The 11,119-nt window shown below is 43.6% G+C and overlaps 1 protein-coding gene across 3 annotated transcripts in view; it reads left to right on the top strand.

Annotated features, from left to right (window-relative positions):
* Positions 1-4,206: 4,206 nt before the first annotated feature.
* Positions 4,207-11,119, top strand: part of LOC142933019 (phosphofurin acidic cluster sorting protein 2) — a 42,199-nt gene continuing 35,286 nt past the window's right edge. For all 3 annotated transcript variants that reach the window (XM_076077155.1, XM_076077154.1, XM_076077156.1), the window contains exon 1: positions 4,207-4,626. In XM_076077155.1, coding sequence (XP_075933270.1) covers positions 4,220-4,626 — 407 coding nt within the window. In that variant the 5' untranslated portion in view covers positions 4,207-4,219. The remainder of the gene's footprint in view (positions 4,627-11,119) is intronic.

The raw sequence follows: 11,119 nt of genomic DNA, 5'->3' as shown, positions 1-11,119 counted from the left end.
GGCCACAAAGGATAATCCATTAATCAGATTATCAGGTTGTATTCTGTCAGTCATGTGGTCCAAGCAATGGAAGTTCAAATGAACGACATGGAAACATGACATGTGCATTTGTGGACCCCACCTTGAAATGACCTTTCAAAGAGTAGAATTTAAAACCACATTAAGTCAGACAGATGATTTTCAAAGTAAAATATCTTAAGTGCTATGAGCAAAGAGCAGATATTCGATTGTTTAACCTGACCTTGGATCTACATTGACTGGTCAAGATTGGGAATATACATGCAGAATGATGTGGTCCTGTTTCTCTCTATAGATGTTTTTGTCTTCCTTTTCACGGCAGGAAGTGAAAATAAAGTTCAACAGGATTTTACAGTATTGTTGAGTTGGAAGGATCTCGGGTTGGGTTTGTTCTTGCCGTCTTCTCCTCTCACATGTTCAGTGAGCTTTAATTTCACCTCCCCCACAATATGTTGCTCTCATTTGTATTATCAGTTTTTAATCAGTGTCGCAATCCAAACCACGCAGGAATAATGATAATACCTGAGATGAATCAAAACACAGGAAATTGTACATCGATTGTGCTGTTATGAAGGATAAAATCCACAGGACATAATATCCTTAATTTGCCAGGCTTGCAAAACCGTAATTAGATCAGCAGCTTATCTGCAGCCCTTAGTGTTTTGAAGCGTTATTAGTAGTGAGAGGTGTGCCGAGATGTTACGCAGGAGACAGAGATGTGCCTTGGATTGATCTGCTGTAGCTACTGTAACGGGGCATGTGGCAATCTTCCCAGCAGATTACAAATAGACAGGAACTTTAAATTGTGTCTGACTGCTCAACGGAGACCAATCACTCTGAGGCGAGAGATGTGTGTGAAACGGGATGGCATTACAGTGAAACTGTGCACAGTTTCCCTGATGAATTTAGACCCCTTTAAACTCACGTGAAATGCTTTGGCTTTGATAGATCAGACATTTTCTTTCACCGCAGTTTAGGAGATCACTCCATCAGTCTCCTCTGGAACACCAACCACTTCAGAGAAAGCTGACAGCAACCTCAATAATAAAAAAACAACAACTGGAGTGCATGTGCATGTTGATATTTGTTGGTTTTAAAACTGAGAAAAGCACTGCTGAGATATGCATGGAGGCAGTTCAGGGCGAAAAATGATTAATGTCTTCGTCTGTCTCATTTAATCTTGTCCAGTTAACGTCTTTATCGCGGCACAGAATGAAGCAGGAAGGCAGGTGTTGACTCTGCCTCCAGAGGCACCAACTCAGATAAACACTGGCTGCAGGTATTATACGACTCCCACGCAAACTCATCCACGGCACGACTCCACGGAGCTCCTCGGGGGGGTCAGCATATGGCTGCCCATAATTTCCTCTGTGCATCTGAAGTGGCCCCAAACACTTCTCATTAATGCATATGGTCCAGCTTTAGCTGCGTTACAACTGTGATTGACAACACTAATATTCCCTCTGCTAGAACAATGATCACATTATCAGATCTGATTGGTTTGAGCCGTATCACCAAATTGCAGGACGAAAATCCAGCAGACACAAACTTACTTCCTATTATCCCCTCCATTGTTCCCCGGTGTGAACTGCAATATCTGGTGGCAATCCTTGAAGGGAATTACAAAGCAGACCCTTTTCTCTTCTGGTGTTGCTGTTCATCACACTCACACATCACAAAGACCTGATGCCCTTTAAGCTCTACCAACAAGAACATGCGTAGCTGCAATCGCAAAGCCCCCTTGCAGTGATTCAGAAAAAGGTTTTTTAGCTTGTAATCCAAGGCTCGCTCATTAAAAATGTCTGACTTTGATGGCGTGGAGGTGGCGCAAGCCGAAAACAAAAGCTCCCGCCTAAAAATAAAGAGGACGCATTTGCTTGTAACCACTCTGGCATTTTGAAAGATACTGTGGCTTTCAGTGAAATATCTGAGAGAGAAGACGCTGTTACCTAACAGATGATAATTAGTCATGTTTGTTGCCTGTATGCTTCCGTCAGAGAGATGCATTGCTTGCTCCCCTCTAACAGGAAATGCCCTGCAACCTTTCCAAAAGATTACACTACGATGCAAACATTACTTCTTTGATTTTGTGGGATGTTGCCTGCCGCTGAGCAGATGTTATCTGACAAACTGATACTTGGGTATTTTATTCTCTCCGTGCAGAGTGTAACAAAGGTGAAAGGTGGGCTCATGAAACGTCAGACTTTTGGTTGTGCAAACATCGAGGGTGTCACAGTCTCACAATATATGCACCCACCCACTCACATAGGAGGAGAAGGTTCAATCAGGAGGGCAGAGCGAGAGAGAGAGAGAGAGAGAGAGAGAGAGAGAGAGAGAGAGAGAGAGAGAGAGAGAGAAGAAAAGAGATGCAGGGAGAATAACGTGCAGACAGTCTGCCATCTAGTGGATGAATCACAATGTGCAGGTTAGTGTTTCATGTCCTACATTTTCTTGTAGTGCTGTTTTGCAACACTGGGAGGCGATGCACTCCATGCATGTATTCATTAGCCATTACGACCATTCTGGTGATCTTGAGGCAATAGCATTTCTTTAGGGCAGAAAATGATGATAAAAAAATAAGAAATACCAGAGGGAAGCCAACACGCACTGCAGATGTATTTAGAAAAAACTCTAGTCTTCATCTCCCGACACCTTGATATAACAGTTATTTCCCCCTTTAACATTACTTGTATTGATACAAAATATATTATCTAACATCTAGCTTTCTCTTTGTCTTTTTTAATTTGATTTAAAGCACATTGAGTTTTACTCTCTGTATAGAAACTGCTGTATATATAATATGGCCTTGCCGTACCTTGCCACACATATATTGATGAATTCTACATAAGCCTAATCTTGTTCAAATGTATTGTCGGAATGAAGAATAGTAAGCTGAGGAATGGCCCATTTAGGAATTGCATCACGATTTGCCATCATCATTATTATAGCAGCAGATGTTGCCACTGTTCCAGTCTGGAAGACTAAATGCTGTCAGGTGCACAGAGTTGCCTAGCAATGATTAAAGATGAGATTGCTTACACTCACGGCATTTCTTTGCAACAGCGACCATATGTCCCATGAGCTTGTAGAGAAGTGTAGAGTTTAGTAGCATATTTCACCTGTGGGTGTCTCTGTGAGCCAATGGTTTACCGCTTTACTGAAACTCTAAACAAACAGTTGAAAAGAACAATGAAGCAAAGGTGAACCTGACAACAATAATGATTTGATAGAAGTATTCATCACTATTACATAATAACTGATTGTACAAAACACAGTAACAACATTATGTGTTCAAACAGTCAGTTTAAACAGGCTCACACACGTTTCCCAACCCTCCTGAGCATGTCAAGTCAAGTCAGTTTTATTTGATTCCTTATAGTCACAGTTACAGTCAATGGCTTTCACAACACTGGCATTTTGAGGACAATGACTGAATCAAATGTGTCATCGGAGACTGATGATGAATCACGAATAACATTACAAAAGCAGGTTCTGCCCACTTGAAAGTTTGTGAAAGTTTTAATTTAATGGTTAGACACAACCATGCACAACACTATGTGTTCATTGTGTAGCCAGGTATTTTCATTGCAAAAAAAAGGACCAGGAAAACAACTGTTTGTCTTAATCCTTGACAGAAACGCAACTATGTCAAAGTTCTACTACTCCCCGAATAACCAGTTTGAAGAGCATTTACATTAAGCTATACTGTATTTGCACTACCTCTCCACAACAGCTTACAGCAGTACACCTACATGGATCTAAAACTAAATGCTGCATTCATGAGCACGAAGAACCAAATCAACTATAGTACCCCTGCATGTGGTTACAATTTAAAATCCTTTCAGTTTAATAGACTTGCCTTTATTTGTGTGAGAACTGTTTGTCTCATAATAGGGCATGTTTGAGTTAATATGCTCAGCTGTATACAACACGATTGCCACTTTTAGAATGTTGTTGGTCTGGCATGTCTGTCCATGCAATGTAAGATTATATTATGCATGCCCAATCTTCTTTATTAACAATTCACACAGCCAACAAAACAAATGATGGAGGAGGGAAATGAACAAGGCTGTGGCCAAGCTGATTATTTTCTGTAATATACCACCTGTAATAGCTACGCAGTATTTCCCTGCGTGCATCCGTAATCTTTACATGTAAAGTGAGTATAGCGTTGTGTTGTGAGGCCTGGTTGATAGTACAGATGTCCCACCCTAGAAGCAGGGACGTGCTGCCCCCTATCAGATCAGTAGTGGCATGCTCCGCCCCGCCTATCAGCATCTCCAGTCAGTGTAGAGGAGCTGGGAGTCTGGAGGAGCACGAGCAGGCAGCGCAGACTTCAGCGGCTCGCGCGTTCGTCCGACACTCAAGAGCTGCTCCCCAGGCAGTGGAGGTGATGATGGCGGCGGCTGTAGAGAGAGGAGGCGTCCGGGCCGCTTTCCTGAACCCGAGCAGCAGCGGCGGCGGTGGACCAGCACCGACAACCCTCCCGACCGGAGCGTTAGCCGCCGGGGCTGTGGTCCTAGGCTCGGGCTCCGGCAGCATGCCTGTACCCATGAACCTCTTTGCAACCTGGGAGATAGACCGATCATCCCCAAGCTGCGTACCGAGGTAACGTTAACAGTTGTGTCAGCGTAAAGTACCACACAGTGTTGACAAACCACCACGTCGTTTAATAAATAGTAGGCTAACGTTGGGCAAACAACGCCCTCGTTGACTGTAACGTTAGGCGAGAGTAATGAGCTGCCACACATTTCCAAAACACTGTTGGGCTGGATTACTAGCAGGCTAACTAGCAAGGTGGCTAATGCTAAAGCTACCTAGCAAGTCGCACTGGTGTTCGAGTGTCTCTCATGTTGCATGCTGCAAGCATTTGACTCGAATTTAAATTTTTTGGCAATAACTAAGCAGTCGGCCACAGTGGTCAAGGTGATGTCTAATGTACATCATCATTTCAGACGTGGTCTCCAAGTGTGCACGTTGTTTTGTTCACAGTTGGTGTATCCAATTTTATTCCGACTGTTATGATAACTAGCTAGCGTTAACAAAAGTTCAGCTAACCTACGTTAGTTTATTGGTCAGAGCTTTGTGGCTTCTGCTTTGTGGCTACGTTAATAAAGCTTGGGAATACATTACATTTTCCTTTGTCCACGTAGGCCCGTGCTTGAACTGATTTACGGAATGCATGCCACCTAATGGCAACATAACTATCTATAAATACAGTGGCACGGATGCCGTTGGGCTCATAACTAGTAAACATCCTTTCCATCCTTTTAGAAGCACTGCGTGTCGCGAGCTGTCAGGGCGGCCAGCTGCCTGTGCAAGTGAAGTCCTCGTAATGTCGTGTTTCGGGTTTTGCGGGCTTGTGTTGTGTTTATGTTCCGATGCCCCTGCGTAGCTTCAGGGTTTGGCCAACCGGTCACACTCGCAGCCATAAGGCTAACTCAAACAAAAACCTCGGATAGTGTTGACATGCAGAGAGTAAACTGTTTTGATCGCCACTTTTTGTGTACGCAAATCACAGTCACCCGCATTGTCCAGGTGTTTTTCAGTAATGCTCTGCATCAGTATTCATTGTCAGTGAGCAGGCACTGATGCCACCTGACCAGAAGCCTCTCGGGAGCTGTGGGCACATTAATCAGCTTTGACCTAGATCTGTTCCACTCATTGGGAGAGAAGTGGGCTGGCAAAGGGGAGGGTTTCCTACACGGTCGATGAGCGCGTGCATGTGTGCCTGCATGAGTATGCAAGTGTCAATGGCAGCATAGCATGTGGAAAACATGGATAATTTACAGTAAATCTTTGAAATCTCCGTTCAAATATTGTTCTGTTTTGCGGGTGGAAACCCAGCTGATTTGAAGCCAGCCAGAATGAGAATGTGAGCGTGTGATGTGATAGCGTTGCTCTCTAATTCGACAGCTTTATTGCCATCCCTTTTTTGTGACCTCAATCTCATGTCTACCATGACAAACACTATGAAGATCCATGCCATTTGTCCTTGCTGAAGGTTTCGGAGCTCCTTTCTTTCAACACAAACGGATAAAAAAACAACGTACAAGCAACTACAACTGAGCAATCTTCTAATAACCGTATCCATTAAATGTTAAGACTCCTGGCAAGCAGAGGAAGCTGGAGACATGTCGGTACATTCATGTAGTGTGCCATACATAGCGCATTGATTTCCCATATTTCTGCCTCTACACTACGTGCATACAAGGTGCTGTATTAAAGATGAATAAGGACAAGGATGACAATGGATTATTAATGAGGCACAGTCACTAGTCATTGTTCAGCACAAGACTGCAGTGGCTGCCTGAGTTGATGTCTGGGGTAGTTTGTTAGATCTGATGTGTAGCGGTGTAGAAGTGGCAATGATGTACGACACAATCGTTTATTTAGGCTAAAGAGTCGTAGTTTTTGTTTTGACATAGTGGCTTGAAGTAATTTGCTAACTCTATTTCTGCCTTCTGTGTTTTTTTTACGCAACTGGTGTGAAAGGTCTAGCGTTGAGCCCAACCCAAGGCCTGTTTTGGGGATTCTGCCTTGGCATGCTTTCATGGGCTGGGCCATTTTGTGTGCAGCTGTTTGCTCCTCTGCTAGCCTTTAGCAAATGTGGGTGTCCGGCTAAGGGGCAAGGTTTCAAATGAGGGCGTCGGGCTTTTAGAAATTGACTGTTTTTGTCATTGTAGTACTCAACATCTCACACACAGCTCTGGTTAATATGACGCTGTATTTAAAAAAACAAAATCATTAGTCCTCCTAAACCCCTGCTGACAGGCACAACTATGGCACTGGGCTGCTAAATGACTTATTTTTCTATATGTTTTGACTGTTGCACAGGATCAAGCTTGATTGATAGAGATATTTGTTATATCTGTTATTTACACAAGGAGTATTTTACTCTTCCACTTCGTTATCGATTGCTTGTTATATCTCAATGCTACATAAGCTGGCACATAAAATGTTATTGCTGAGTGTGATACAGTATTTGACTGTTTTTCCCCCTCCGGCCGAATGTTGTGCTTCCTTAACAGGCCTGTTGGGGCAGTTGGATTGTTTTTGACTTCCCTGCCCGCCAGCCTGCCACCATCCAATGTTTCTAATACCATGTGGTGTTAGTGATACAGCTTATTTCTTATCAGCAAAGTTTTTTTTCCTTCTTGTGTTATCCATCTTCTAAATATCTGGAGGGTGTGCTGGGAGCTAAACAAATTGCTGACCAATGCTTTGGGAATGTTGCTGAAAAACCAAAGACAGCTTTGGGATAAAATGCACAGGAAGGATACAGTATATATACTGTATCCGGGGTTTAGCGGCCTGCTCAGGAATCCAAAGCGTCTGCATGTATCTATAGCAAGGCACGCATTAAATGGACATGTGCAATCGATGGATGAACGTATTCGTTGTCTTTTTTTCTTTGCTCTGATGTTATACTGGCGACACGGTGATGTGCAAGTCAAATGTATCTATGTCAACTTATCTATTTGTTGAGGGAACGATTTGGTATTTGCAGGAATGGCACTAATGCAAAGGTCAGAATGGTCCTGTGTTTATCTACGAGCGATAGAGAATGTGTAGCAGCATGTGAGGGCTGGCTTCTTACCAAGTTCAAAGATCTTTTACAACTTGGTGCCAAAAGTCGTGACCTTTGCTCTCATCGCTAACATGACGGGGGGCAACCTAGCAATTGTGTCGCGTTTGCCGTTCAACGTCACCGGGCTTGATTGTTTCCAACATGGTTGTTGTTTTCACGCTCTGGAAATATCTTTGCGTGACATTTTCAGTCCGTGGTATTTTCTTTGCTACAAATATGTGTCTTGTCTTTTAAGTTTGACCGTCTGGGTTCAGTGAGGGGAAGAAATGGCAAAGGTTTTCTCTCGAGGGACAACATCAACAACATCTTTCCTCTTTTCCTCTGACGTTTATCTCTCGAAGGCAGCAGAGCATCCTTCTTTCTGTCCGTTTGGTTCATGCGAGTCCTGAGATGAACTTGTTCTCTTGTGAGTGGCACAGCTTTATCTGGATAGTAATTGAGTGTCCTCTGCAGCCTCTGGTCAGATGTTTGTTTTCTTCTACCCCAATCCTGTATATTGGATCAGATGGATGCGTGCTGTCTGTGTGTGTGTGTGTGTCATCAAATAAATAAGGAAAACAAACTCATGCCTGGACCGGACTGCCACATTATTGTGTCCTATTTGTTCTAGGTCAGTGGATATAGGGCTGAGGGCTTCATAACTCTTTACATGTACCGTATGCTGCGACACACGCAGCTATTTATAATATCCGGAAGGTTGAATTGTAAGCATGCAATCTCCAATATCATCCCTGGCCTTAATCTCTTTGATTTAATGTCTTATTCTCTGCATGTTCATTTTTAAAACTCAAAGATGAAACCATTAAATCAGGATGCAAATAAAGGAGGCTTGTCAGTCAAAAAGGATGAGCTTACTGTCCCCTTTCAGCCCCTCGCTAAACCCTCCATCTCAAGGCTGGGATATTGTTTTTCCTAGTGGGGGAGCTGCAGTAATCTGATTTCATAACAGGAAAAGAAGAGCCAGTAATCCGATGCTGCACACAAACTCGGTCTGCGTAATCCACCGCTTCCTTTTGCAATCATGAATAAGGCCGGTCGGCCTTCTCCGGCGCCCTTCAGGATTGTGACACGGCACTCCGCGTCCGTCTGCGTCTTGTTTTACAATCTTTGTTCGGCCACACCGTCTCTATCGATATCTGATGCAGAGCGTGTTGGCACAGGAATGTCCCTCTTACTGTGATGTCAAAGTCAAACATCTCTTTGGGGCCATGTCACTGTTCCTCTCCTACTTGATGAGTTTTTTTTTTATTTAACGCTGAATTTGTACGCTGATTGATTTTGTACCAGAATACAATTACTGAATGTTGCTGATGATGAACTATACTCTTCTTACATTGAAGAGTTACCCCAACAGTTAATTGACATTATATTAATGCCCAGAAGCCACACTACAATAAAAGCATTGGACTTCAGGGACAGGAGTTTGATAGATACCCGCATAATGGCCATGGAATTTAAAGCTGCAGTGTATTTGCTTTTTAATGGTAATTTGTTTATCACCACATCCATGGTATAGGGAACTAAACGATTTTGGGCTATTTAGTCGTTTTTTTTTTTTGTAGGTCCTTCTTCAAATATGTTAGTAGGGTTTTGGAAATATGAACCGATAACTGGTGCAGTTCCCCTTTTGTGTTATGCTATCCTTGAATAACACGAGCCCTAACTCGACTACACGCTCCATCAGGCTGTTCACACACTTTCCTAACAGTAGACCAATCAGCACCCCCCCCCCCCCCCCCTTTTTTTCATGCTCACTCCCACTGCCTGAAATGTGTCAAAATTCTCTTGGTTTCCTTCCCTGGCTTCCTGGAGGAGGAGGAATTTCATCGAGAAACATTTCACATTCCTGGCTGCTAGAGGGGCCGATGGTGCAGATGAAGCCGGGTTGACTGTGCTCTGCCCTCGGCCCCTCTTTTGTTTTCTACCTGCTCTCTGGGGAGGGAGGGCAGGATCGGAGCTGTGGATTGCCCACCCTGTTGAAAAGTTTTCCACATTTGCAAATGTGCTGAACACTCATGTTGAATTCCTCACAAAAGGGAAGAAAGGTTTTGTCCCCCTCCCTGGACCTCAGAATGGGAGAACGGCCAGATTCGTTTGTGGGTGGATACCGGGGGTCTCTGCTCGTGAAGAGATCCAACTTCCTGATCCAACAAGTGAGGCGAGGGGAGCTGTCCTCTGACACGGGGAGGATCCTGCCTAAATAATCACTTTGGGGACAATGTGTCTCTCAGCTCATTTCTCTCTTGTTCTTGCTCTACTTATTTCCCACCTCTCCCATTCAGGCATTTCCTGAGCTGCATGTGCCAGCAGCAACACAGAGACTATTACTTCAGATACAAAAACAGCGTGGTGTGGGTGAACGAGAGCACATGAGACAATCATTTGAAAACATGAAGCATTTTCAGAATGGCAGTCAGAGCCCCCTGTGCCGCATTCTAGCAGGCTCTACTCTAGTAAACAAACACAGGTGGGTTACCAAATAGTTTCAAATGAAATGGTGAAAAGCGTTGTGTTTATCCCGCTCAGTCAAATGGGGTTCTTTTTAAGGACAAAATATATTGCTAGCCCTATTCACGGAGCATTTATTTAATCTCGTTGATGTGCTCATAAACCCAGTGGAAATGTTGCCCTTGTCTTGGCTAAATAACACCGAGAGGAAACAATCAACACCATGCTGTGTGGTTGAGGACATAACAGTCCCTGGAGTGTCAACTCTCAAATAGCATTGAGCTGGATGGCCTGCCCACTTGTCTAATCACAGATTAAGGCGTCTGAACTGTCTGGAGTCCTCGTTTTTCTGCTCATGTTTCCTTTTGCTCGATTAGCCCCACACTGCATCTGTGCCACTCTTCTCGTTTTCTGTGCAAAAAACAGTTTTTTGATGGTTTCATGGACAGCAATTAGGCTTTGTTCTAGACTTGAATGAAACCCAATAGATATGTTCACTGGGGACAAAAAGCATTTGGTCTAGGACTAGGCTTTAGGGCTTGGGTGAGTGTACTCCACCAGAACTAGTTCTTAAGACCTGCTGTCAGACCATGTGGGAAATTGAAAGTGTTTTTCCAAGCAGAGGATGGAGGACATGAGTCCTTTTAATGCGATAAGATATTCAACCATCTGCCAGTTTACCGGCGTAAAACTGGCCCCTTAATGCTTATCCAGAAATATAATTTTTGGGAAAGACCGGAGTTCATTTTACTGCTTTTAAATGTGTTTCAGTCTGCCATACTACGAAGCGCTGCGCTGAACTTTGGATGGGATTCTCCGTAGGAAACCTCAGATTGTCTTGCTGTTTGACTCACACTGGTTGGCTGTTTACCCATTTGGAGTGGGGCCTATCTTTAAAACTAAGCAAGAGAAAAGCTGGCTTACTATTTTGTTTTTATTTTTTAAATCTTTTGCACCTTCTCTTTTTTGTAGCTCGCAGTCTGTAGAAACAATCTAGCTCTATCTGTCCGTCCTGATGGAGTCATTTCTTTTCAGATGAAAGCTTCCCGTCTCTACGGCGGC

Source organism: Anarhichas minor, unplaced genomic scaffold, assembly GCF_050575085.1.
Source record: "Anarhichas minor isolate MPS153535 unplaced genomic scaffold, ASM5057508v1 ptg000058l, whole genome shotgun sequence".
NCBI classification, from domain to species: domain Eukaryota; kingdom Metazoa; phylum Chordata; class Actinopteri; order Perciformes; family Anarhichadidae; genus Anarhichas; species Anarhichas minor.
The sequence above is the reverse complement of the archived record's forward strand: the minus strand, read 5'-3'. Positions and strand labels throughout refer to the sequence as shown.